At 42.4% G+C, this 23668-nt stretch overlaps 1 protein-coding gene and 2 pseudogenes across 3 annotated transcripts in view; 2 read left to right on the forward strand and 1 right to left on the reverse strand.

Moving 5' to 3' along the window:
• The window catches only part of Ranbp10 (RAN binding protein 10), a 103631-nt gene that overhangs the window by 65262 nt on the left and 14701 nt on the right, over window positions 1-23668 (reverse strand). For all 3 annotated transcript variants that reach the window (XM_027953942.3, XM_027953944.2, XM_027953945.2), the window contains exon 3: window positions 14704-14756. In XM_027953942.3, the coding sequence (XP_027809743.1) occupies window positions 14704-14756 (53 nt within the window). The remainder of the gene's footprint in view (window positions 1-14703; window positions 14757-23668) is intronic.
• On the forward strand, window positions 2475-4264 carry LOC114106778 (glucosamine-6-phosphate deaminase 1-like; annotated as a pseudogene).
• LOC114106835 (U6 spliceosomal RNA) lies at window positions 9460-9558 on the forward strand (annotated as a pseudogene).

The following is a 23668-nucleotide window of genomic DNA, read 5'->3' on the forward strand; positions in this document are numbered from 1 at the left end:
CTTCTCTTACTATCTCATTTTGTTTTTGAGGTACTGGAGATTGAATCCAGGGTCTTAAACATGCTTGTAAGCTCTCTACCACTAAGCTAAGCCCCCAGTCTTCCCTCACCATCTTGAAGACCAGCTCACTGATCACACTTGGGCACTTGTAGTACCTCCTGCTCCCTTCTGCCCTGAGGGAGCAGGCAGGGGTGAAGCTGGTCACTACCCACCTCTCTTAATAAACAGCCTGAATAGGCCATCAGCTATAGCCCCAAGCTGGTTCTGCTCTTGCTTGTCCCCAGTATCCTAGGGAGGCCACTGGCCCTGGGAGTACTCAGTAGAGCTCAAGGTCCATGCCCAGTGGCTCTTAATGTCACTCTCGAGACCAGCTATGGAGGAGAAAGTGTGGGCTGGTTAACCAAAAGGCTTTCTGAGGCTAGAGCTGTGATGCAGAGAGCCCACGTGGCATGGAAGACATTATGGTAGGGCTATTCCATGAGCCACCCCTCTTCAGAAATCAGCAGGACATATGCTTGCCCCATAACCTTAAATGTCTTAAAAAATCTGACAGGCCCACTCCCTGGAACAGCTTGACAATACACAATGGACAAACAGAAGAGATTTTTCTCATTCAGCAAATGCCATGGTGTAGCAGAGAACAGCTTTGTCATACAACTCCCATGGTTGTTACCCTGAGCTTCTAGACTCTTAGGTCAAGGAACAGGATCAAGGTAACCCCAAAGCTATGCCTCTGACAGCTACAGGCAGGAGGGTGCATCGGCAATGGAAATCACTGTAAAGAGGGCAGGATAAAAAGGCTGCCTCTGCAGGTAGCTAATGACAACAGGGGCTGACACCAGGTGTGGCACACCTTCCCACAGGCTTCCAGGCCGCCTACTAAGACAGAGCTCAGGTGTCAACTTGAAGCCATGGACAGGGCAAAGGATGATACAGCTAGAACCTATGTAGAAACGTGCCTTCCACAGATCATATGTGTCATTCCTGATGGCCAGAGAAGCCTAAGGGTAGCCAAAGGGTGTATCTGGGTCTACATGCCAGTAATCTCAGATATCTGCTACAGAAAGCCACCTGATACTGGTATTTGCTCCAGGCAGACACCTTTCACGGAACATGATGCACTCATAGGAGAATAGAGAGGGAAACATTGAACACCCTGTTGTTTACTGTCAGTGCTTGACACACCAGCAGATGCTAGCCTCCGCTCTCTCTTGAACCTGGCATGGCCCTGTATTCTGCCTAGATCTCTGCTATCAGTGGTTCTCTCCCATGGCATGTGCAGATGTAAAATATCAGCTCTATGCAGAATGTGGCCCACCTAGTAGAAGCAGGTGCCAAGTGGGCCTATTTTCCTCACAGGCCAATCAGAGAGGGCTTGGTAAGATGGGCTTTAGGAGAGGGAAGAGCTGATTTGACCATCCTGTGAAAGGAAAGCAGAAAGCCCCCAAACCCATGCCCCTCCCTTCTCTCCCTTCCTCCCTAGACCAGGTCCTAGCTGCCAGACACCACCTGATTCAGGAAATATGCCTTGCACTCTCATACCCCAGCTGTGGTTCTTCTAGTTACTCCTCTGCCAACAGTTACAATCAAGGAAAGTGAGGCTCAGTGGGCCTGTGCTCTCCTTTGAGGGGCTGTAGTAATTAAGGTAATATGTGCCACACCACAAGAACAGCTGCCTTGCCAGAGAAAAGGCAAGGAGGATGACACCAGTTACCCAGCTTTGATGCAGACTGCCCTCCTGTCAACACAGCCCGTCTCCCTGCCTCTGTCAGTGGCACATGATATAGAAGCAAGATTTGACCTTCCTTCCATCCTCAAAATCACTTGAACTTGGGAGAAGTCCAAACCCCATTCTCTATGTACAATCTGGCCTTTCTCTCCCTGCTTCCCCAACCTAGATATCCCAGCACCTGGCCTTCCCTGCCAGCTCCCCAAGGTGAGGGTGGGGCCACAGGTACACTCACCCTGTGTATCAACTTGCCCTGCTTCCGAGTCATTTAGCCACAGGTTCCGGTATTCTAATTTTGGGGCCAAACCTGTTCCTTAGTTTCGCATTTAAGGAGGCCAAAGAACACCTTGAAAAGATAAACCTCCAAACTTCTACATCTTCCAACAGAAACCTCTGCTGGGCTGGGCCTGATGGAGCATACCTATAATCACAGCAGCTCGGGAGGCTGAGGCAGAAGGATCGCAAGTTCAAAATTAGCCTCAGCAACTTAGCAAGGCCCTAAGCAACTCAGTGAGAACCTGTCTTTAAATCAAATATTTAAAAAGAGCTGGGGAGGTCTGGGATTGTGGCTTAGTGGCAGAGCGCCTGCCTCATACACGTGAGGTACTGGATTTGATTCTCAGTACCACATAAAAATAAATAATAAACAAAATAAAGATATTGTGTCCATGTATAACTAAAAAAAAAGTTGTTGTTGTTTTTTTTAAAGGGGGAGGGGACCAGCGCGAGACCCAGCAGCCAGCAGAGTCGCCTCTGCAGCCACATGCAGAAGGCATCGGGAGGCGTCCGAGACAAGATGAAGCTCATCATCCTGGAACACTATTCACAGGCCAGTGAGTGGGCGGCCAAATACATCAGGAACCGCATCATCCAGTTTAACCCAGGACCAAACAAGTACTTCACCATGGTTCTCCCGACTGGGAGCACCCTGGCTTGGCTGCTATAAGAAACTGATTGAGGGCACTCAGCAGGTAGAGCACTCTGCACGTGTGAGACCCTGAGTTCGATCCTCAGCACCACATAAAAACAAGTAAATAAAATAAAGGCATTGTGTCCATCTACACCTGAAAAATAAATACTTTTTTTTTTTTTAAAAAAAAAGGAAACTGATTGAGTACTATAAGAATGGAGACCTGCCAACCGTGGTGGCCCACGCCTATAATCCTAGCAGCTCAGGAGGCTGAGGCAGGAGGATCACGAGTTCAAAGCCAGCGTCAGCTATTTAGCGAGGTGCTAAGCAACTCAGGGAGATCATGTCTTTAATAAAATACAAAATAGGGCTGGGGATGTGGCTCAGTGGTCAAGTGCCCCTGAGTTCAATCCTCAGTAACTAAAAAAAAAAAAAAAAAAAAAAAAAAAATTCACATATTTCCTTTAAATATGTGAAGACGTTCAACATGGACAAGTATGTGGGCCTTCCTTGGGACTACCCAGAGAGTTACCACTCCTTTATGTGGAACAAGTTCTTCAAGCACATTGATATCCATCCAGAGAACACCCACATTCTGGATGGGAATGCAGTTGACCTGCAGGCTGAGTGTGATACCTTTGAGCAGAAGATCAAGGCTGCAGGCAGGATTAAGCTGTTTGTTGGAGGGATCGGCCCTGATGGACATATTGGCTTCAATGAGCCAGGTTCCAGCCTAGTGTCCAGGACTCGTGTAAAGACATTGGCCATGGACACCATTCTAGCCAATGCTAGGTTCTTTCTTTCTTTCTTTTATTTTTTAGTTGTAGTTGGACACATTACCTTTATTTATTTATTTTTAAGTGGTGCTGAGGATTGAACCCAGGGCCTTGCACGTGCTAGGCAGGCACTCTGCCGCTGAGCCACAACCCCAGCCCAATGCTAGGTTCTTTGACGGTGACCTTGCCAAGATGCCCACCATGGCCCTGACAGTGGGTGGGCACTGTCATGCATGCTAGAGAGGTGATGATCCTCATCACAGGCGCTCACAACACTTTTGCTGAACCATATGTGGACCGTGTCTGCCTTCCAGTGAACCATATGTGGACCGTGTCTGCCTTCCAGTGAACCATATGTGGACCGTGTCTGCCTTCCAGCAGCATCCCTGCACCGTGTTCATGTGTGATGAAGATGCCACCTTGGAGGTGAAAGTGAAGACTGTCAAGTATTTCAAAGGTTTAATGCTTATTTATAACAAGTTGGTGGACCCCCTGTATAATATCAAAGAGAAAGAAATTGAGAAAAGCCAGTCTCCTAAGAAACTATACAGTATTAGCCCATGCTGGGACCTACTATCAGTACCTCATAGGAAATTTTCTTTAGGAGGACAGAATTGTTTTTCTTTAGTCCAGTATGGTTACTGCAGTAAGTAGGTGAATTTACTTTTCTTGGTTCTGAGGCTAGAAGCCTTGTCATGGAGTTCAGCTGTCGAATGATATGTAACTTAATCAGAAACAATCTCTGAATAGTGTTCTCCACCATTTTGATGTTCACCACACCCATGTTAGGGCTTCTTGGCTTTTTGTTCTGCCGTAGCCACTGTTCACAAGTACAACACACTCCTGTGAGGAATTTCTGTCCTTATGTGCACCTATTCTCAAATGGGTGGGAATTAGGGGCTTGTATATTTTGGACTCAATCTCTTTGAAGTCTTGAGACCTCCTCTTGAGCAGGAGGAGGAGAACTTAATGTGAGAACTGCTGCTTCAGGTTAAGGTGTAAACTTGATATCTTGATATCTAAATGACATACAAGGTAGCAGCTTCTCTGGTACCACAAGTACCACAGAAAGAAAACTGTTCCTTACTTTCTTTCCCCAAGTTGTTTTTCTACTCTCAAGGTGGCTTTTCCATGAACTGGGAGGACTCCTTGGAGGAGGATTTGGGTGGCTGGGGCTAAAGAGGTAGCTTTTGCTATTAAGTCCAAAGCCTCCAGGGGTCCATCCATGATAAATTTCTCTCCCTTTGGGGACCCAAAAGGAGAGAGGTAGAAACCTTTGTCCTCTAGAGCCCTGTGTTTTTGTGAGAGGTCTCTTTTACATACTCATCAGTAAGGAGGAGACACACCAGGGCAACAGACACTTCTACAACTTTAGTGTTGTGATCAGACAAGGTGATGGGGTAGAAAGCAGCTCTGTTTTGAGTTTAGTCACTACACACAAGTGCCATACTCTCCTGCCTCCCTCAGAGTTGAGTGCCGAGGCCACACACCAGATACTTCTAGTATTGTTGCCCCATTTAACATACCCTGCTTCTTTAACCCTCTCAGGTTTGTGTGGTAGGATCTGATGTTGTCAGAACATCAAGAATTATAAGCCTGGGCTGGGGATGTGGCTCAAGCGGTAGTGCGCTCGCCTGGCATGCGTGCGACCCGGGTTCGATCCTCAGCACCACATACAAACAAAGATGTTGTGCCCACCGATAACTGAAAAGTAAATATTAAAATTCTCTCTCTCTCTACCTCTCTCTCTCTTTAAAATAAAAAAAAGATATTAAAAAAAAAAAAGAATTATAAGCCTGGGCTGTGGATGTGGCACTTGCCTAGTGTACATGAGGCCCTGGGTTCTGTTTCCAGCACCACAAAAAAATAACTTGGAAAAACAAAAACCCTTTGCTCCTTTGTCCTTCAGTTCTCCTTCCCAAATATTTTGTTTCTGTTCTCCTTTTATGCCCCTAAGCCTTTGTGGAGTGGTTGCTGTCTCAGCCTCCCTGTTCTTGTGCCTGTTTGAAGCTACTGCTGCCGATTTCTGGGAAAATTCTGGCTCAGGCCTCTCTTTAAGTGCTGCCTTTGGCACCAGCATCTCATCCTTTAGCTTTTATACGTGATTGTGCTGTCATTCTATGTTAAGCTAATCAGTCAGTGGACTTGTTTACAATGTGATATTTTCTATTAAATCTAATATTTTCCAAAAAATTAAAAAATAAAATATAAAGGGGGAGTGTTGGGAATATGGTTCAGTGGTAAAGTACCCCCCAGGTTCAATCCCTGGTACCAAAAAAGAAAGAAAGAAAGAAAGAAAGAAACCTCTGCCAATGCAAGCTAAGACATACCACATGCTCCCAAGAAAGTCTGAGTACCATAGCCTCATGGGTGAGGCTCCTATTATCATCGGCCCCAATTGAGACCCCAGAGTGCCTGCCCTTTCCCTAGAGGCAGAGATGTCCTCACAGAGCTAGTACAGCCTACGAGAAAGTACTGGAAACATCAACATCCTGATTGTTTCACCATCTTCTTCCACAATTCCACTCCTGCTATATGTCTACCCAAATATAGAAAACATGAGCACATGAGGGAAAATGTGGTTTCAATGATAGCTAATTCCACTCTGATATGCAAGTATTCATAAAAGAACTTTAGCTTCGTATGGTGATACATGCCTGTAATCCCAGCAACTTGGGAGGCTGAGGCAGGAGGATAGCAAGATCGAGGCCAGTCTGGACAACTCAGTGAAGCCCTGCCTTAAAATAAAGTAAAAAGGCCAGGCATAGTAGAGCATGACTGTAAACCAAATAACTCGGGAGACTGAGATAGGTAATAGAGTTGCTAGGATGCAAATACAACTCGGGAGGCTTAGTTGTTTAAGGCCAGCCTCAGCAAATAAGCAAGGTCCTAGGCAACTTAGTGAGACTCTGTCTCAAAAATAAATAAATAGATACATAGATAGATAGGGCTAGGAATATGGCTCAGGGTTACGTGTTCCTGGGTTCAATCTCTAGTATCTAATAATAATAATAATAATAATAATAATAATAATAATAATAATAAATTAAAAGATAGGCTAAGGATGAAAGCTCAGAGGTATAGCAACACTAGGTTCAATCCCCAGTATTACAAAAAAATCAAATAAATGGGGCTGAGGATATAGCTCAGAGATACAGTACCCCTGGATTCAATCTCTATTACCAAATAAAAAATTGTTTTTTTAAGAATAAAACTAAATAAATAGCCAGGTACAGTGGCACACGCTTGTAATCCCAGTAGCTCAGGAGGCTGAGACAAGAGGATGGAGAGTTCAAAGCTAGCCTCTGCAAAAGCCAGGCACTAAGCAAGAAAGTGAGACACTGTCTCTAAATAAAATATAAAATAGGGATAAGGATGTGGCTCAGAGGTTGAGTGCCCTGAATTCAATCCCTAGTACAAAAAAAAAAAAACCAACTAAATTAAAAAAAAATTTTAACTGAATATGTACTTCTTCAGGCAGAAAAAAATAATCTTTCCCATTAATAACAATAGCTAACATTCACACACATCTTTTATGTCAGGTACTATTCTAAGCACTTTATAGGAATTAACTCATTAATTTTCAATATCCTATGAGTTATATACAAATAACACTTCCATTTTACAAATGGGGGAAACTGAAGCATCAAGAAGTTAAGTAACCACTCCTGGCAGAGTTGCTAGGATGCAAATACAATGAGGTTCCAAAGTCCATGTTCTTAGCCACTGAGCCTTACTGATTCACAAGCTAAGAATATCAATCAGAAGACCATGGAAGCTTCACAGCCCTTGAGGTCTATCTCCCCACAAGACCAAATGTGAGCTAGCTATTGATTCAATGACACACAGAAAAGAGGATGGTCACTCCTCATCCAGGGAGAAGGTGGTGGCAGAGTCCCATGCAGAATCAGCGCCACAATGGTTAGAGCAGTGGGATAAGGCTGAGTTCCAAAATGAAGGCAGACTACAGGCCTATGGTACCTGGCTCAAGACTGGTTCCAGAACCACAGTCGGCTGACAAGCCCATCAAGTTGAGGTAAAGCCCAACAAAATGCAGGAACAGCCTCATTCCAAAACTCAAGTATGTCACGTCAGGCACTGTGCTCAATGTAGGGGGCTAGGGATGAATAGATGTGGTCCAAGTCCCAAGGAACTCACCAACTCAGTAGATGTAAAAGAGTCATATAAAGCAAGGTAGCAAGGATCATCACAGGCAAGGTTATAGCAGGGGTCTAGGAGGAAGGGCACTGTTCAGAGCAAGAACAGCATTTGCCAAGTGGCATAGTGGGGAATGTCAACAGCACATGGTGTGCAGTGAGGGCAGAGGTGGATAAAGATGAAGCTGAACAAGAGACTGTGTCCTTAGGACAGAGGAATCAGAGGCCCAAAGAAGGCAAGAGGAATAGTGCAGAGAGTAGAGAGCAGAGGTTTGAGGTATAGACATCAATCAGGAGGCCATGGAAACAGCCAGTGGAAAAGTAATGGCAAGAGAGATGAGGAAGGGGCAGAATCATAGGATGAGGGATGGATGGAACAATGAGGAGCCTACTTGGAGATCATGGGGACAGTGAATATTAGTAAAGATAGTGAGCATGCAAAGTACTAGACTTTGTAGGAAAATAACCTCAGTTTGGGGCAAGCAGGTTCACTGTCTGCTGAAACTTAAGCAAAGAACTGAGGTTTCAGGAAGGGTAATCTGCTCAAATATAAAGTGGAATCAGTTGAGTTGAATCTTCCTGCTAGGAGGGTCCCTTGATGCCCTTTTGGGGCCCGCCCAAGTCCAGGCAACCACTCACAAGCCACAAAGGAGCCCTCTGGGTCCCTCAAGGAAAGTCAAGTACTACTGCCAATACTTCCCTACCCACTTCACACAACTCCCATAGTTGATCAGGACCTAGACCTAAAAAGTCTAGAGAAATGAGTAACTTGGGATAGAGGAGGAAAGAAGAGAAAGATGATCCTCCATAGTCTGGAAGCACATACTTCAGAAAGAAAGGGGCATAGGCTTTCAGGTCAGTCTGGCATTAGTTCTGGTTGGTTTCACACACTCAAAACAATGAGGTCCATAACAAAAGTTCCAAGCCTAGAGCCTTCCTTCCTCACAAGCTTCTCTTCTAAAGGCTCATAAGAGACAGAACGAAAAGCTGAAGACCAGATGCTTCTCAATAGCAGCAGCTGAGCAGACCAAGACCAGACTTCCTGATTTAATCTCTTTTCTTGGAATGACTCAGACAAGGTCTATTTGACTCATGCTCTCCCACTTGCTCCTAAAGTCACAGAGACTCAGCATCAAAATGGCTACTTCAGATCATTTTACAATAAAAGCATTCTTGTAATAAATGGTCAGCAATGCTCTGGAGGTACACTACTAGGAGCTTCAGTCCAATCATCCACTACTTCAGATCCCAGCCTGAATGTTACTTCCTCAGGAAGACCTGAAACCAGCACACTCTCAAGGCACTGACCAAAGTGCGAAAGGTCCCTTGTAGGGTTATCAGCTAATGTATGTCCCCCCACTGGGAAAAGTTCATAGAGATAGGACCAAGTCTATTTACCCTAGGCTGGTCTCAGTGCCTGATACGTAGTAGGTACACAATAAACTCACAGTCATCATGGTTATGTTGAAATAAGATGCTTTCGGTAAGAACAGAAAGATCCTAGAACACAGGGGCAACTTGGTCACCAGCAGCTCCAACAGAAGCAAAGTGCCTGAGTGGCCTGAAAGATTCTATGTTCACCCATTGCCATGATGGTATGAGAGGACAGCCTTCCAAACTCTTCATGGAGAAAATAACTGCCTGGTGACAGTTCTCTAGAAGCAACACAAGGAGCCTTCTTAGAGATGCCAATGCTGCTGTTCTCAACCAAAGCCCAGTCCAAAGAAGACAGACCTCCAAGGAAATGGGAATTCCCCTGACAAGTTTCCCTGTAATGCTGGAAGGGCCACCCCACAGGACTACTCCAGGGCACCCTTAGCCCAAGATCAAGAGTGATCCTTTCCATTCTATTGGCCCCTTTCAGGATAAAAGAACATTGCTTTTTGCTTGCTTCAGCAGCATATATACTAAAATTGGAATGATACAGAGAAGATTATCATTCTGTGCAAGAATGACACGCAAATGCATGAAGCATTCCAAATATTTTTTTAAAAAATGCTTAGTAAGAGCTAAGCTTTTAAAAATAAGATATTTACCATTAATAAAACCTGTGGTATACTATTAAAAAAAAAAAAGAACATTGCCTGCCATCACTTAGAATGAATGCTAAAGCAGCAGCCTGTTACTTGTCTCCAACCAACAATCCAGGCTGGCTGCCAGGACTCTAGGAGGGATTCCCAGGGCACCTCACTCCTACAACCAGCCAGAGGGCTTGATGCATCCCCTACATTTCAGTTCTTACACCTGCTGAATTCTTATACTGGCCTGTAGCTCCTCAGTGATACCTGGACATCCAGTGGCTCCTCCTCAGAGAGTTAGGACTGGGCCCCACCTCCCAGTCCTCCTTCTGTGCTAGGCATAATCCATATACCTAGCTATAGGTGACCTGCAGAAAATGGCACAAAGAGCCCTTGTCAACTGCTGGGAACCAGATTGCCAAGAATAAAAGATCCTGGAAAAGAAGGGCTGCCTCCTCAACTCAGAGCAGACCTGCATCCCTGGGGGAGGAGGGCACTCACACTCAGCATTTGGCGTTTCTCAACCCTGCTGTTCCCCACCACTGACCATTTCATTCTAAACAGCTCAGGAAATCACACCATGGGTCTGCAGATTCCAACAGTGCAATATGCAGGAATGGCCCTCTGATGCTATACTCAACACTCCTTGTAAGAAAAAACATAAGGAGAGAGTACACATGGTAGAGGGAAGGTACCAGAGAGGCTGTGACAACTAAGCAGTCAGAGCAAATCCCATTTCACAGACTATTTCTTTACTTAAAAAAAAAAAAAAAAAATAGCAAAAGCAACTGAAAAACCAAGGGCTGTGTTCATCCTTTCCTTTAAAACTTTCTTCTTGGAAGGACAAATGGACAACCACCCACATACTGAACATCTTAATGCAGATTCAATAAATCACGAAAAACAAATATGGCAAGGAAAAAACTGATGATAAAAATTAATGTGGGGGCTGGGGTTGTGGCTCAGTGGTAGAGTGCTCACCTAGCATGCATGAGGCACTAGGTTCGATCCTCAGTATCACATAAAAATAAAAAAATAAAGATATGTGCCCACCTAAAACTAAAAAATAAATATTTAAGAAAAAAAAATCAATGTGAACTTGAGCTCTGAGACCACAAGGCAAGCACAACTGCTCCTGTGGACATGTTAATACAGAAATACAAACTCCTCTTTCAAAAACACAACATGGTTTTGATTCCTCACCTTCATTCAACCAACCCCAATTACTAGATGCCTACTCAAGGCCAGCAGGACTATCCCATTACAACAGGTATAAAAGATCCCATGTCCTGCAAAAAACTGAAGTTGGTGCACAGGACTCTGGCCACGTGGGGCAGTGTCAAGGAGTCCAGGAAATCCTACTCCCTGCTGCCCAGCTCCTGGGGGCTCAGGAAGGGAGGACAAAGAAGAAGTTCAGCAGCCTTCCCTCTGCCCTGTCCTGGGAACCTTCAGACACACAGTTCCTCTTAGCTAGGCTTTGGCCCTGTTCCCCATGGGAAGGCTAAAACCAGCAAAGCTGATAGTCCATGTCCATGCCTACAGTCAGTGCCCATAGCAGTAGCCTCCCTCTCCTCCTCCTGCTCCCACACTCTCTAGCACACCTTTTCTCAGCTCCAGTTAGAGTCCTACACTGGCTGCTCTGCCACTCTTTTTAAAAAAATTTTTTGGGGGGAGGGGTACCAAGGATTGAACTCAGGGGTACTTTGCCACTGAGTCACATCCCCATCTCTATTTTGTATTTTATTTAGAGACGGGGTCTCACTGAAATGCTTAGCGCCTAGCCATCGCTGAGGCTGGATTTGAACTTGCGATCCTCCTGTCTCAGCCTCCTGAGCTGCTGGGATTACTACTCTTATAGGAGGATTCCACCCACCATCTTCTCTGCCCAGCACTAGTCATCTGGCCCATGGCTGCTCAAATCTTCCAACTCAAAGTCCCTGACTTGGCACAAGACTCCAGGTAACATCATTTCCAAGACTCTTTTCACCTCTGGTATACAAATCTATAAAACATAGAAGATTTTTTTAAAAAAAAACCCAAGTATATAGAAAATTATATGATAGATCAGGAACAAATCCAATACTATATATTTTATAAAAAACTTACTGCAATTGAGTATAAATCACCAAGTACTTGTTTAGAGGCAAATAATATTATATTTCCTGAAAATAATAAAATAAAGTGAGATTCTGCCAATTAAAGATATAATTCGTGGGCTGGGGCTGTAACTCAGTGGTAGAGCACTTGACTTGTAGGTGTGAGACCCTGGGTTTGATCCTCAGCGCCACATAAAAATAAATAAATAAATATATTGTGTCCATCTACAACTAAAAAATATTTTTTTAAAAAAGATACAATTTGTGTGTATACAGTGCTGAGGCTCCATCCCACAGTATCACACATCCTAGCCAATTACTCTAGCACACAAATACAACCTTAGTCCTAAACATGTAATTAAATAATGTTCAACCATGTGAGAATTACAGAGCAATTTATTCTCTTCAAAGTAATCTTGGTAAGCAAGAAATTTCAGAATAAAGAGTATAATAAATATACTAAAATGAAAACCTAAATTGATAAATCAAAATTTATGAATAGATATAGAAAAATCTAAAAGAAATGTCTAATGATAAGCATTTACTCTTATTAGCAAATATTAAAATATGATGTCATAATTATACCTAGAATGAGGGGATATAATGTAATAATAGTCAAAGGAAAGATGGATAAGGAAAGCAAAATCAGAAGCATAAAGCCTCAACAAAATACTAGCAAGATGAATTCTGCAACATACAAAGAAGACTCTAATAAAACATCAATGGGGCTGGGGTTGTGGCTTGGTGGTACAGCACTTGCCTAGCAGGTGTGAGGCACTGGATTCAACCCTCAGCCCCACATAAAAATAAATAAAATAAAGGCATTGTGTCCATCTATAACTAAAAATGTTTTTTAAAAAATCAATACATAAAGATAAGTTCTAGGGGCTGGGGATGTGGCTCAAGCGGTAGCGTGCTTGCCTGGCATGCGTGCGGCCCGGGTTCGATCCTCAGCACCACATACAAAGAAAGATGTTGTGTCCGCCGAAAACTAAAAAATTAAAAACTAAAATTAAAAAATTTTAAAAATTCTCTCTCTCTCTTAAAAAAGACTTTAAAAAAAACTATAAAATGTGTTGTTGTTTTTTTTAAAGATAAGTTCTATTTTATACATTTGTAATAAATAACCCAAAAATGAAATTAAGAAAACATGTTCATAGTAGCATGATGAGTAAGATACTTGGGAATAAATTTGACAGGCCTATGGTAAAATGTTTGCCTCGCAAATGTGAGGCCTTGAGGTGGACCACAGTACCACAAAAAAAAAAAAAAAAAAAAGGAAGGAAGGAAAAAATTAAATTGAACCAAAGAAATGCAAAACTTACACCCTGAAAACTATAAAACATTGCTGAAAGAAATGAAAATAGATCTAAATAAAGGGGGAAATATCCCATGTTTATGGATCAGAATACTGAATATTTTTAAAACGGCAATACTTCCCAAAATGATGTACAGATTTGATGCCATCTTTATCAGAATCCCAGCTGACTTTTTTTGTTTGGGGGGGAAAAGGGCAGTACTAGGGATTTAACCCAGGGGTGCTCTACAAGGAGCTACATTCCCAGCCCTTATTTATTCTAAGACAGGATCTCACTAAGTTGCCCAGGCAGGCCTTGAACTTGCAATCCTCCTGCCTCAGTATTTATACCAAGTCCCAGCACTATCCTTAATAAAAAAAAATATAAGATAGAAGCAAGAAAAGAAATGTCCTGCCCCGTCAACAGTACAGTCATGCCAGGCACATGATGGCACACACCTGTAATCCCAGAGAATTGGAAGGCTAGGCAAGAGGATCACAACTTCAAGACCAGCCTGGGCAACTTAACAAAAATTTATTTAGCCACAATTCAGGATTGCTTATACCGCCATGCAATAATAGGCTTTAATAGTTACTTATATATTAAGCCATAAAAGCTTCTTTTCTCTATTACCAAAGCAGAATAAAAGTTCAAAGGGCACACTGAGCTCTTGTATAACAGAGAACAGCAACACACAATATGAAGAGGTCAAACCTACCATGCACATTCTGATTAAAAACAAAAGACCAGCTTTCACTCAGATCACAGTTTAAAAAAAAAAAAAAAAAAAAAAGTCAGATTCCTGACAATTAATTGAATCCTAAGCAAATGTAAATTGCCAGTCTTTGAAATCATCCAATTATAGACAAATCTGTGGCGGATATCAAACATAAATCGGAAAAGACATAAAAGTTGAGGTGTTATTCCCTATTGGGAAAGCTAGTTGCCTTCTCTGTGTCACAACACAAAGAATAGAGGGTCGGGGCAAAATCATAAAATCTTTACATACCTCCACATTGATATCAGGGCAGTTTACAATATGTCACTTCTGCCACTCAAGGGACAAATGGACTTAGGGCCATCATCTGGAACCTATCAGCTCATTGTGGAGGCTTCTGACTCCTCAGCTGTGCTTAGGCCAGGACCAGGCATGAGCCCCACTGGGCAGAAAATAGTTGAAAAGGTATGGGGCTGGTAGAAAAGAACCATCTACAGGTCCACAGCATTTCACTAATCCAAGGCTGCTGTCAACTCAAGAGCTACAAACTCAGACATCTTAACTCTTTTATCTATTTGTTCAGAAATCACCTCAACCACATTCCACATGGGAAGCCACTTAAAGATCAAAGTCTTTAACAAAGAGTAGTAACAAAGAAGCCAGGCTTGAAGTACATGCCTCCCAGGACATGTCTGAGTCCCAGGCCGATAGGCAAAAGTCAATGAGAGCGAGAGCTACTAAGGTGTATCCTCAATGGAGGCAAGCTCAGGTCACTTGGTTTTGACTGCAAACAGTTCAAATTCCATGAATGACAATCACTCATTAATTAATTTTTGGAATGGAAAGCCACACTATCTCAGCCCAATGGCCAATTTCAGGATCCTCTTCTCAATGAGAAGGCACCCAGCAAACAAAGTCCTCCCCAGCCTCTCAACTGCTGCTGTAACTCTAATGGATGGATCAGGAGAGCAAAACATACGTTCTCTGCAATAGTGACTCACCAGGAAGTCTGTTCATGTTGACTCCTTGAGCTGAGAGTCCTATTCCCATGTACCTTCAAAAAAGCACAAACAAAAAAATTCTGGTTATCAAGTGATTATAGATCTCCCTTCTCAAATATTTGTTAGAAGACAGAAAAAAAAATGGGAAAAGCAATGAATGTGGACTCTTTTTTGGGGAAGAGGGAGGATAGTACTAGAGGGTGCTCTAGCTTTTTACTGAGCTTTTTGTTTTTGTTTTACTCCAACCTTTTCTAATTTTTTTTTTAAATTGTAGATGGACATTACACATTTATTATATTTCTTTATTTTTATATGGTGCTAAGGATTGAACCCACTACCTCACACCAGGAAAGTGCTCTACCATTGAGCCTCAACCCCAGCCCCTCTTTTTTTTTAAGACAAGGTCTTGCTAGGTTGCTGAGGCTTTGCAATCCTCCTGTCTCAGCCTCTGGAATCACTGGAATTATAGGTGTATGCCACCACAACCAGTTGAATGTAGACTCAATATGCTAGTGGCTTTAAGATAACCTTTACATTTTGATTTTCTTTCCTTCCTTCCTTTTTCTCTTCTTTCTTTCTTTTCTTTTCTTTTTTTTTTTTTTGGAGGGGGGGCAGTGCTGGGGATCAAACCCAGAGCCTCACATATGCTTGGCAAGCACTCTGCCACTAAGCTTCACTCCCAGCTTATACATTTTAATTTCCTAATGGAAAGCATCTTAATGCCTTTACAGCTGGAGAAACAGGAGGCAGTGTGAATAAGCATGAACCACTGGCTTTGGCTTCAGAGAAAAGTGTCTTGAAATCCTGGCTTCTAGTTGGTTGGCTTTTTTGTCTCCAGCTAAGGCAAGCAGAACCTATTTCTAAGAAGTACCTAAATATAATAGCTTGATCCTATGTTGTGATTAGCAGAGTAACACAAGGTTAAAACCCACAAGGACAAGCTACTCTGCACCAAGGACCAGGACATAGAAAAAGTACTGCCAGGCTGATCTCTTTTACATTGTCAAACCTCTCACACAAAGCTTCTCTGGGTATGTCAAAACTCATTGCCTGCCAGATATGGTGGCACATGCCTATAATCCCAGAAACTCAGGAGACTGAGACAGGAAGATTGCAAGTTTGAGGCCAGCCTCAGCCATTTCACGAGGCCCTAAACAACTCAGTGAGACCCTGTCTCAAATAAAAAATAAAAAGGGTTGGGGATGTGGCTCAGTGGTTAAGCACTCCTGGGTTCCATGCCTGGTACCAGAAAACAACAACAAAAAAAACCTCATTACTCATCCCCTATACATTTACCACTGGCCTCCTAGATGACACAAAACTGGGAGGTGGTGCGGCATGAGCCCCCCAGACCTCTTTACTCTTCCCACCTCAGGTGCCTAAGCAATTAAATTATCCACAACAAGGAAGGGCCCATGCTACAGCAACTCTCAAAGATGTCTGACTGGCAAGAGAGGCAGTCCAAAAAAAGGAATTGAATATTTTTTAGTCTTTTTTGTTTTCTTTTCTTTTTTCATAGTACTGAGGCCAGTGTTCTCCAAGCTGGGCTGTTTTTGTAGTAAACAAAGAAATAGGAATTTCCCCCAAGAAATAAGTTATCACCTCCTAAGAGTGAAATAGCAGAAATTCACACATAACACCTGATTCTAGTCACATGACTGTCAACTAGTAGTTGTGCTCAGAATATTCAAGACCCCCCAAAACTCCATTCAAGGAGGCAGCTGAGGTGTAGCCTTGTAGTTGCATAACAATGTGAATGCACTTAATGTGGCTTAACTGTATACTTAAAAATGATTAAAATGGCCAGGTGCAATAGCATACAAGTGTAATCCCAGAGATTCAGGAGGCTGAGGCAGGAGAATCATGAATTTGAAACCAGCATCATCAACTTAGCAAGACCCTCCTCAACAATTCCTTCATCAAGATCCTGTCTTAAAATAAAAAATAAAAAGGGCTGGGGATACAGCTCAGTGGCAAAGTGCCCCTGAGCTCAATACCCAGTTTTTAAAAAAAAGGTTAAAATGGTTAATTTCATGGGTATTTTATCACATAAAAATTATTTTTAGGACTGGAGTTGTGGTTCAGTAGTAGAGCACTTACCTGGCATGTGTGAGCACTGGGTTCGATTCTCAGCACCATAGATAGATAGATAGATAGATAGAAAGAAAGAAAGAAAGAATAAAGGTCCATTGACAACTTAAAAAAATTATTTTTAAAAAGTAATTATAAGGTGGCTGGGGTTGTAGCTCAGTGGTAGAATGCTCACCTTGCATTTGTGAGGCACTGGGTTCGATCCTCAGCACCACATTAAAAAAATTTTAAAAAATAAAGGTATCGTTTCATCTGCAACTAAAAAAAAATTTTAAAGAAAAAAAAACCTTAAAATAAAGAGCTGGAATTGTGGCTCAGTGGTAGAACGCTTGCCTGGCATGTGTGAGGCCCTGGGTTCGATCCTCAGTTTTGCATATAAACAAATAAAAGATCCATTGACATATATAGATATAAAAAAAAAAAGTATGGAGTTAGGGTTGTGCTCAGTGGTAGAGCACTCGCCTAGCATGTGTGAGGCCCTGGGTTTGATCCTCGGCACCACATAAAAATAAAAAATAAAGGTATTGTATCCAACTAAAACTAAAAAAATATTTTTTAAAAAAAAAAGCAATTATAAGGGGGATGGGGTTTTAGCCCCTGCCAGTGCTTTATCTGCAGTAAATGTCCTTTTGCTTTTTTCTGGCTGGCTGCACCTCCATATTTTGGGAAAGAAGCCTCTATCATTCAAACAGAAGACCAAACAGGGAGAGAAGGCTTTGACCCAAGTAATGCACTTGTCTAGCATGTATGAGGCCACTGGGTTCAATTCTCAGCACCACATATAAATAAATTAAATAAAGGTCCATTGACAACTAAAAAATAAAAATAAAAAAGCAATTATAAGCCTGACATGTTGGCACATGCCTGTAATTCCAGCAGCTTGAGAGGCTGAGGCAAGAGGATTGCAAGTTCAAAGTCAGCTTCAGCAATTTGTGAGACCCTGTCTCTAAATTAAACATAAAATGGGCTGAGCGTCCCTGGTACCAAAAATATTGCATAGGGTTGCCTTAATTTATCTATTTCTAAATGGTTATACATTCACATTCTGACTGTCCCTGTTAAAATTTTGCAAGGAATCTTTCCACAAATATTTCTCCATCTTGGACTATATCTTGCTCCCCCGTTGTGCTCTACACACTTATGTAGCTGTTTCCTAACCCTAACACTCCCAAGGTCCTCACACCATGATACCCCTGCCCCTGCCAGTGCCTTATCTGCAGTAAATGTCCTTTTGCTTTTTCTGGCTGGCTGCACCTCCATATTTTGGGAAAGAAGCCTCTATCATTCAAACAGAAGACCAAACAGGGAGAGAAGGCTTTGACCCAAACACCGTCCTCTGAAAACAGCAATCCCCATCACGCTGGATAGAGAGACCGGGCAAAGACAGACAAATACGTGGCCCTAATAACCTGGCCCACAGGGTTTAAGAGAAAGGAAGGGGAAAGGAAAAGAAATAGTATTTCCACGAGGGAACTCCATAGCTCAAAGAAAATACATATTTTGGGGTTTTTTTGGTTTGTTTGTTTGTTTCATTTTTTGGTGGTGCTAGGATTGAACCCAGGGCCCTGATTGTGCTAGCCAAGTGCTCTACCACTAAGCTACACTCCCTGGCCCTTTTTATTTTGAGACAGGAGCTCATTAAATTGCCCAGGCTGGCCTTGAACGTGTAATCCTCCTTCCTCAGCCTCTAGAGTAGATGGGATTACAGGTGTGAACCATGGTGCATAGCTGTTGTTTTGTTTTAAAAGCATTTGGGACACAGAGTTGGATCCTTAAAGGTCAAAGACATGACCTAACATACAGCCTGTACTAGACAGAACTGCTTAGCCCTTCCCAGAAACACACAAACTGCCTGCCAGAAGGGGCCAGCTTCAGAAATCATCAGGAGATGGAGCTGTGCAAGCCTGCTGGCAGGATTCCCATTAAATTAAATCTTGCACATTTTCCCAGAAAAATTGCAGCCCAAATAATCAGCTTCCTACTTTACATGGTAGAGGCTGCCAAAACTGGTCTCCATTCCCTTGATGTCCCAGCTGACCAAGCAGCAGACAACCCCAACTGTCCTGCAGTCATCAATCTAACATAGGGCAACATAGCAAGAGGTTTCCCAGACTTGGATGCCAACACTCATCCAGTCTTGTTCAACATGGCATGTGGTCACACTCCTGGCATACAGGTTTCCTGACTCTAAGGTGAGAGCTTATATTGATATATGATTCCTGGGTGACCCTTCACTGCTTAAATCTAGTGCAATAGGGTAGGTCAAGGGTCATCCAAGAAGATTTATGCTTGGTCACCAGCGACAGATCTCTGGTTCTGCAATGTTCCGTGGGTGGCTCTGTGGGAACCGCCAAAGCACCTGTGCTTAAAATACAAGTTATTCCAGGCACAGTGGTACACCCTATATACCTGTAACTCAGGAGGCTGAGGCAGATGGTCACAAATTCAAGGCCAGCCTAGGCAACTTATCGAGAGCCTCTCTTAAAATTAAAAAAAAAAATGAAAAAGGCTGGGGAAGTAGCTCTGTGGTGTAGCACCCCTGGGTTCAATCTCCATACTCCCATACTGCAAAAAGAAAAAAAAAATTTTTAAATACAAGTTGCTTAGGGAAATAGGGTTATAATTCAGTGGTAGCAAACATGCCTAGCATACATGAGGTCCTAATTTTGATCCCGCACCTCAAAAAACAAGAACAAAGCCAGGCAAGGTGGCACACACCTGTAATCCCAGCGGCTCAGGAGGCTGAGGCAGGAGGATAGCAAGTTCAAAGCCAGCCTCAGCAAAAGCGAGGCGCTAGGCAACTCAGTGAGACCCTGTCTCTAAATGAAATACAAAATAGGGCTGAGGATGTGACTCAGTGGTCAAGTGCCCCTGAGTTCAACCCCTGGTACCAAAACAAAAAAAAAAAAACACCCAAGAACAAGTTGCTCAGGCTTCCCCACAGGAAAAGCTTCCTCTACCTCTAGCAGCGAATCCTCAACACCTTCCTGTAGACTCTCTGCTCCCCAGGTAGGATAGTGTTTCCTACTGAATGCCTGGAAATCTTCTTACAAACCCCTGTCTCTCAACTAGAGAATCTTAGTGGATGAACTAAAGGTAGAGCAGCCAAAAGAAGCCAACACCTACCCACATTTTGGCAATCTGCCACCTCCAGGTATCAATGACACGGGGAGCAGTTCTACAAGAGCCCAACTTAAATACTCAAATGAGGCCAGAGCTGAGTCATGGTCCAAGGGGAAAAAGTTCCAACTCTTCAAACATTAGGTGATAGTAAGTCTTTTATAAAAAAGTAGGATGTTCTAAAACTACAAAAAGATTAGGCTCCTATCTTCTAGCAATTCTTCTACCCTAGGAGACAAAGATGCCCACTCTTATCACTTCTAATCAACATATTAAAAAGTTCTAGCCAGAACAATTAGACCAAAAAGGAAAGAAAAGAAAGAGTATCCAAACTGGAAAAAAGGAAACAAAACCATCTCTGTTACAGGTGACAAGAGACCACCCTAAATTCTACCACACACACACACACATACACACACCATATCACATCACACCTCACCCAACCTGTTAGAGCTAATAAGTTACTATTTAAAAATGATCTTAAGGGCTGAGGATGTGGCTCAAGCAGTAGTGCGGTCACCTGGCATGCGTGTGGCCCAGGTTCAATCCTCAGCACCACATACAAACAAAGATGTTGTGTCCGCCGAAAACTAAAAAATAAATTTTAATTTTCTCTCTCTCTCTCTCTCAAAAAAAAAAAATGATCTTAAGAAGTCAAAATACTTACAAACTGAAAACAATATAGTGTTACTAAAACAAACTAAAGACAAAAATATAAAGATAGCCCTTGATTATGGTTTGGAAGGCTTAATCTTATTTAAGATGTCAATAACTCCCAAAGAAATGTACAGATTCAATGTCATCTCTATCAAAATCCCAATGTCATGCCAGGCACGGTGGCACATGCCTGTAATTCCAGAGACTCAGAAGGACAAGGGAGAGTATCATACATTCTAGGCTAGCCTCAGCAACCAGCAACTTAGTGAGATCCTGTCTCAAAATAAAGAAATAAAAAAGATAAAAAGACTGGGAATATAGCTCAATGGTAAAGGGCCCCTAGGTTCAATCTCCAATGACGTATTTTGCAGAAATAGAAAAATCTATGTGGAATCCCAAAGGACACTGAGTAGCCAAAACAGTCTTCAGAAAGAACAAACTGGAGGTCTCATACTTCCTTATTTCAAAACATTAATCAAATAGAGTAGTACTGGCATAAAGATAGATATATAGACCAATGAAATAAAATGGAAATGGAGCCCAGAAATAAACCCTTACATATAGGCAACTAATTATGACAAGGGTAATAAGACTATTCAATGGGGAAATGGCAGTTTTTTCAACAAATAGTGATGGGACTTCTGGACAACCATAAACAAAGAACAAAGTTATACATATATAAAAATTTACCCTAGGTCAAAACGGTTAATTAGGATCAAAGGATAAAACATAAGGAATGAGAATATAATTTATAGAAGAAAACATAGGGGGAAAGTTTCACAAAATTGAATCTGGTAATGATTTCTTGAATATGATACCAAAAGCTCAGGCAACAAAAAATATAGATGAACTGGGTTTCATCAAAATTTAAAACTTTTCGGGCTGGGGATGTGGCTCAAGCGGTAGCGCGCTCGCCTGGCATGCGTGCAGCCCGGGTTCGATCCCAGCACCACATACAAACAAAGATGTTGTGTCCGCCGAAAACTAAAAATTAAATATTAAAAAAAAAAAAAATTAAAACTTTTGTACACTAATGAACATTATCAACACAGTGAAACGACAGTGGAAACACATGAAATAAGAGAAAATATGTACAAATTATATATCTGATGATGGGTTCATATCCAGGATATATATAGAACTCCGACAATAACAACAACAAAAAACCCTGATTAAAAAACAGATGAAGGATTTATATATATATTTCTCTAAAGAAAATATACAAATAGCTAATAAGTACATAAAAGGATGCCAGATGTAGTGGCACATGCCTGCAATCCCAGTGACTGGGGAGGGTGATGCAGGAGGATCTCAAATTCAAAGCCAGCTTCACCAACTTAGGGAGAAGGCCCTAAGCAACTTAGTGATACCTTGCCTCAAAATAAAAAATAAGAAAAGGACTGGGAATGTAATTCAGCACCCCTGGGTTCAATCCCCAGAAAAAAAAGGATACAAAAAGATGTTCAACTAATCATTCAGGAAAAATAAATCAAAACCGCAATGAGATACTTTAGGCTGCCAAAAATAAAACAATAAGGAAAGGGCAGAATGAAAACCCCAAACCCTAACATGTTCTCCTAGTCACCTAATGTATTACCTTTATATCTAAGGAACCAAAAGAATAACACTAGAGCATCATCTAACACTGTGTTTCCTCTGGTGATCACTGGAGACATCTGAAAATGACCAAGTTTGGGGTAGCTGTTGAGTCATTGCTAAAGTTCAATAATTTAGTAAAAAGAAGTGCAGCTCTCTGCTTTCTGATTATCCTGTGAGCTGCTTCCCTCTGCCACACATTCCACCGTGAAGTTCAGCCTCACCTTGAGCTCCAAGGAATGGAGCTGTTTATGGATGGAGACCTCTGAAACCACACTAAGGAGACAAAGATGAATTTAACATGGTCCTTAAAACCTCTAAATCAGTTGAGAACACAAAGTGACCTAAATGAATAAGCCAATATGATGATGATATTCGTGCCTGACTTAGAAGTGGTGCTTCTCTAGAGCCCTGAGGAATGGAGCCAGCCTTCTACAGACAGACCTAGGAAACCTTGAGCCCTCTAATAAATATTACCTCCTCTAAATAAATAAATTAATAAATAAAATTTGAGATAAATTTCTCTTTAGAGAGACCTTGAGGATATTCTTGCCTTCCACAAAGATCCTACAACAGTACAGTGCTGCGGACACAATGGTGGGGGCATAGACTCTGTACTGACAGTATCAAGCTGGGATGAGCCAGAGAACCAAAGTTTACTGACTCAAAGAGGGAGACTCACTAAGAAAGTGAAAGTTGAGCTAAGACCTGGTAAAGGAGATGAAAGGAAAAAGAAGAGCCATGCAGAGTGTGCTATGCAGAAGCAGCAGAATGTACGAAGGCATACAGGCAAAAAAGGAGTCACAGTGTGGCGTAACAGGCTGGGCATACCTAAAAACAGCCAAAGCTGGAATAGGAAACGGGCTGTGCATGCATAGCCTGCGTGCTTGCTTAAGGAGTTTGAACTTCTGGGGGAGGTTAATGGGAAGCCACAGAAGGGGTGTAGCAAGGGCACAGCTGATCAAACAGCCCCTATGTGGAAAATGGATTCAAGAAGCAAAACTGAACACTACCAAAGTCATCCCAGTAGAAGATGACAAGGGTTAGACAAGGACAAGAGCAGTAGGGACAGAATGATGTGGACAGAGCCAAGTGTTCTCTAGAACATAGTGAACTAACTGTGGAGGGGAGGGGCTTGAGAAACCCAGGACATTGCCCAGCAAAATCAGTCGCTAGAGCAAAGTCAATTCTCTGAGACCACTTGGAAATTCTGGAGCCAAAGTGCTCAGTCAAAATCAGTAGTGGTCATTCCCCAGCTCTGCTCTAGCCCTGGCATTGACAGCATGCACCAACATTTGAATAAGAAACATACTTGCAAGGAACAAATATGTGGAACACTTCCAGATTCAAATCTCACCTCTTCCCTTTTATTCACCATGGATCCATGGGCACACCACTTGGCCTCTCAGGTAACAGCTGTTTCAACAGCTATTATCATGAGTCCAGAGAGCCCTCAGTGCAGCCACTCCCCAGGATCAAAGGAGAAGCTGGGCTTGTGCTC

Source organism: Marmota flaviventris, chromosome 18, assembly GCF_047511675.1.
Source record: "Marmota flaviventris isolate mMarFla1 chromosome 18, mMarFla1.hap1, whole genome shotgun sequence".
Classification (NCBI taxonomy): Eukaryota; Metazoa; Chordata; class Mammalia; order Rodentia; family Sciuridae; genus Marmota; species Marmota flaviventris.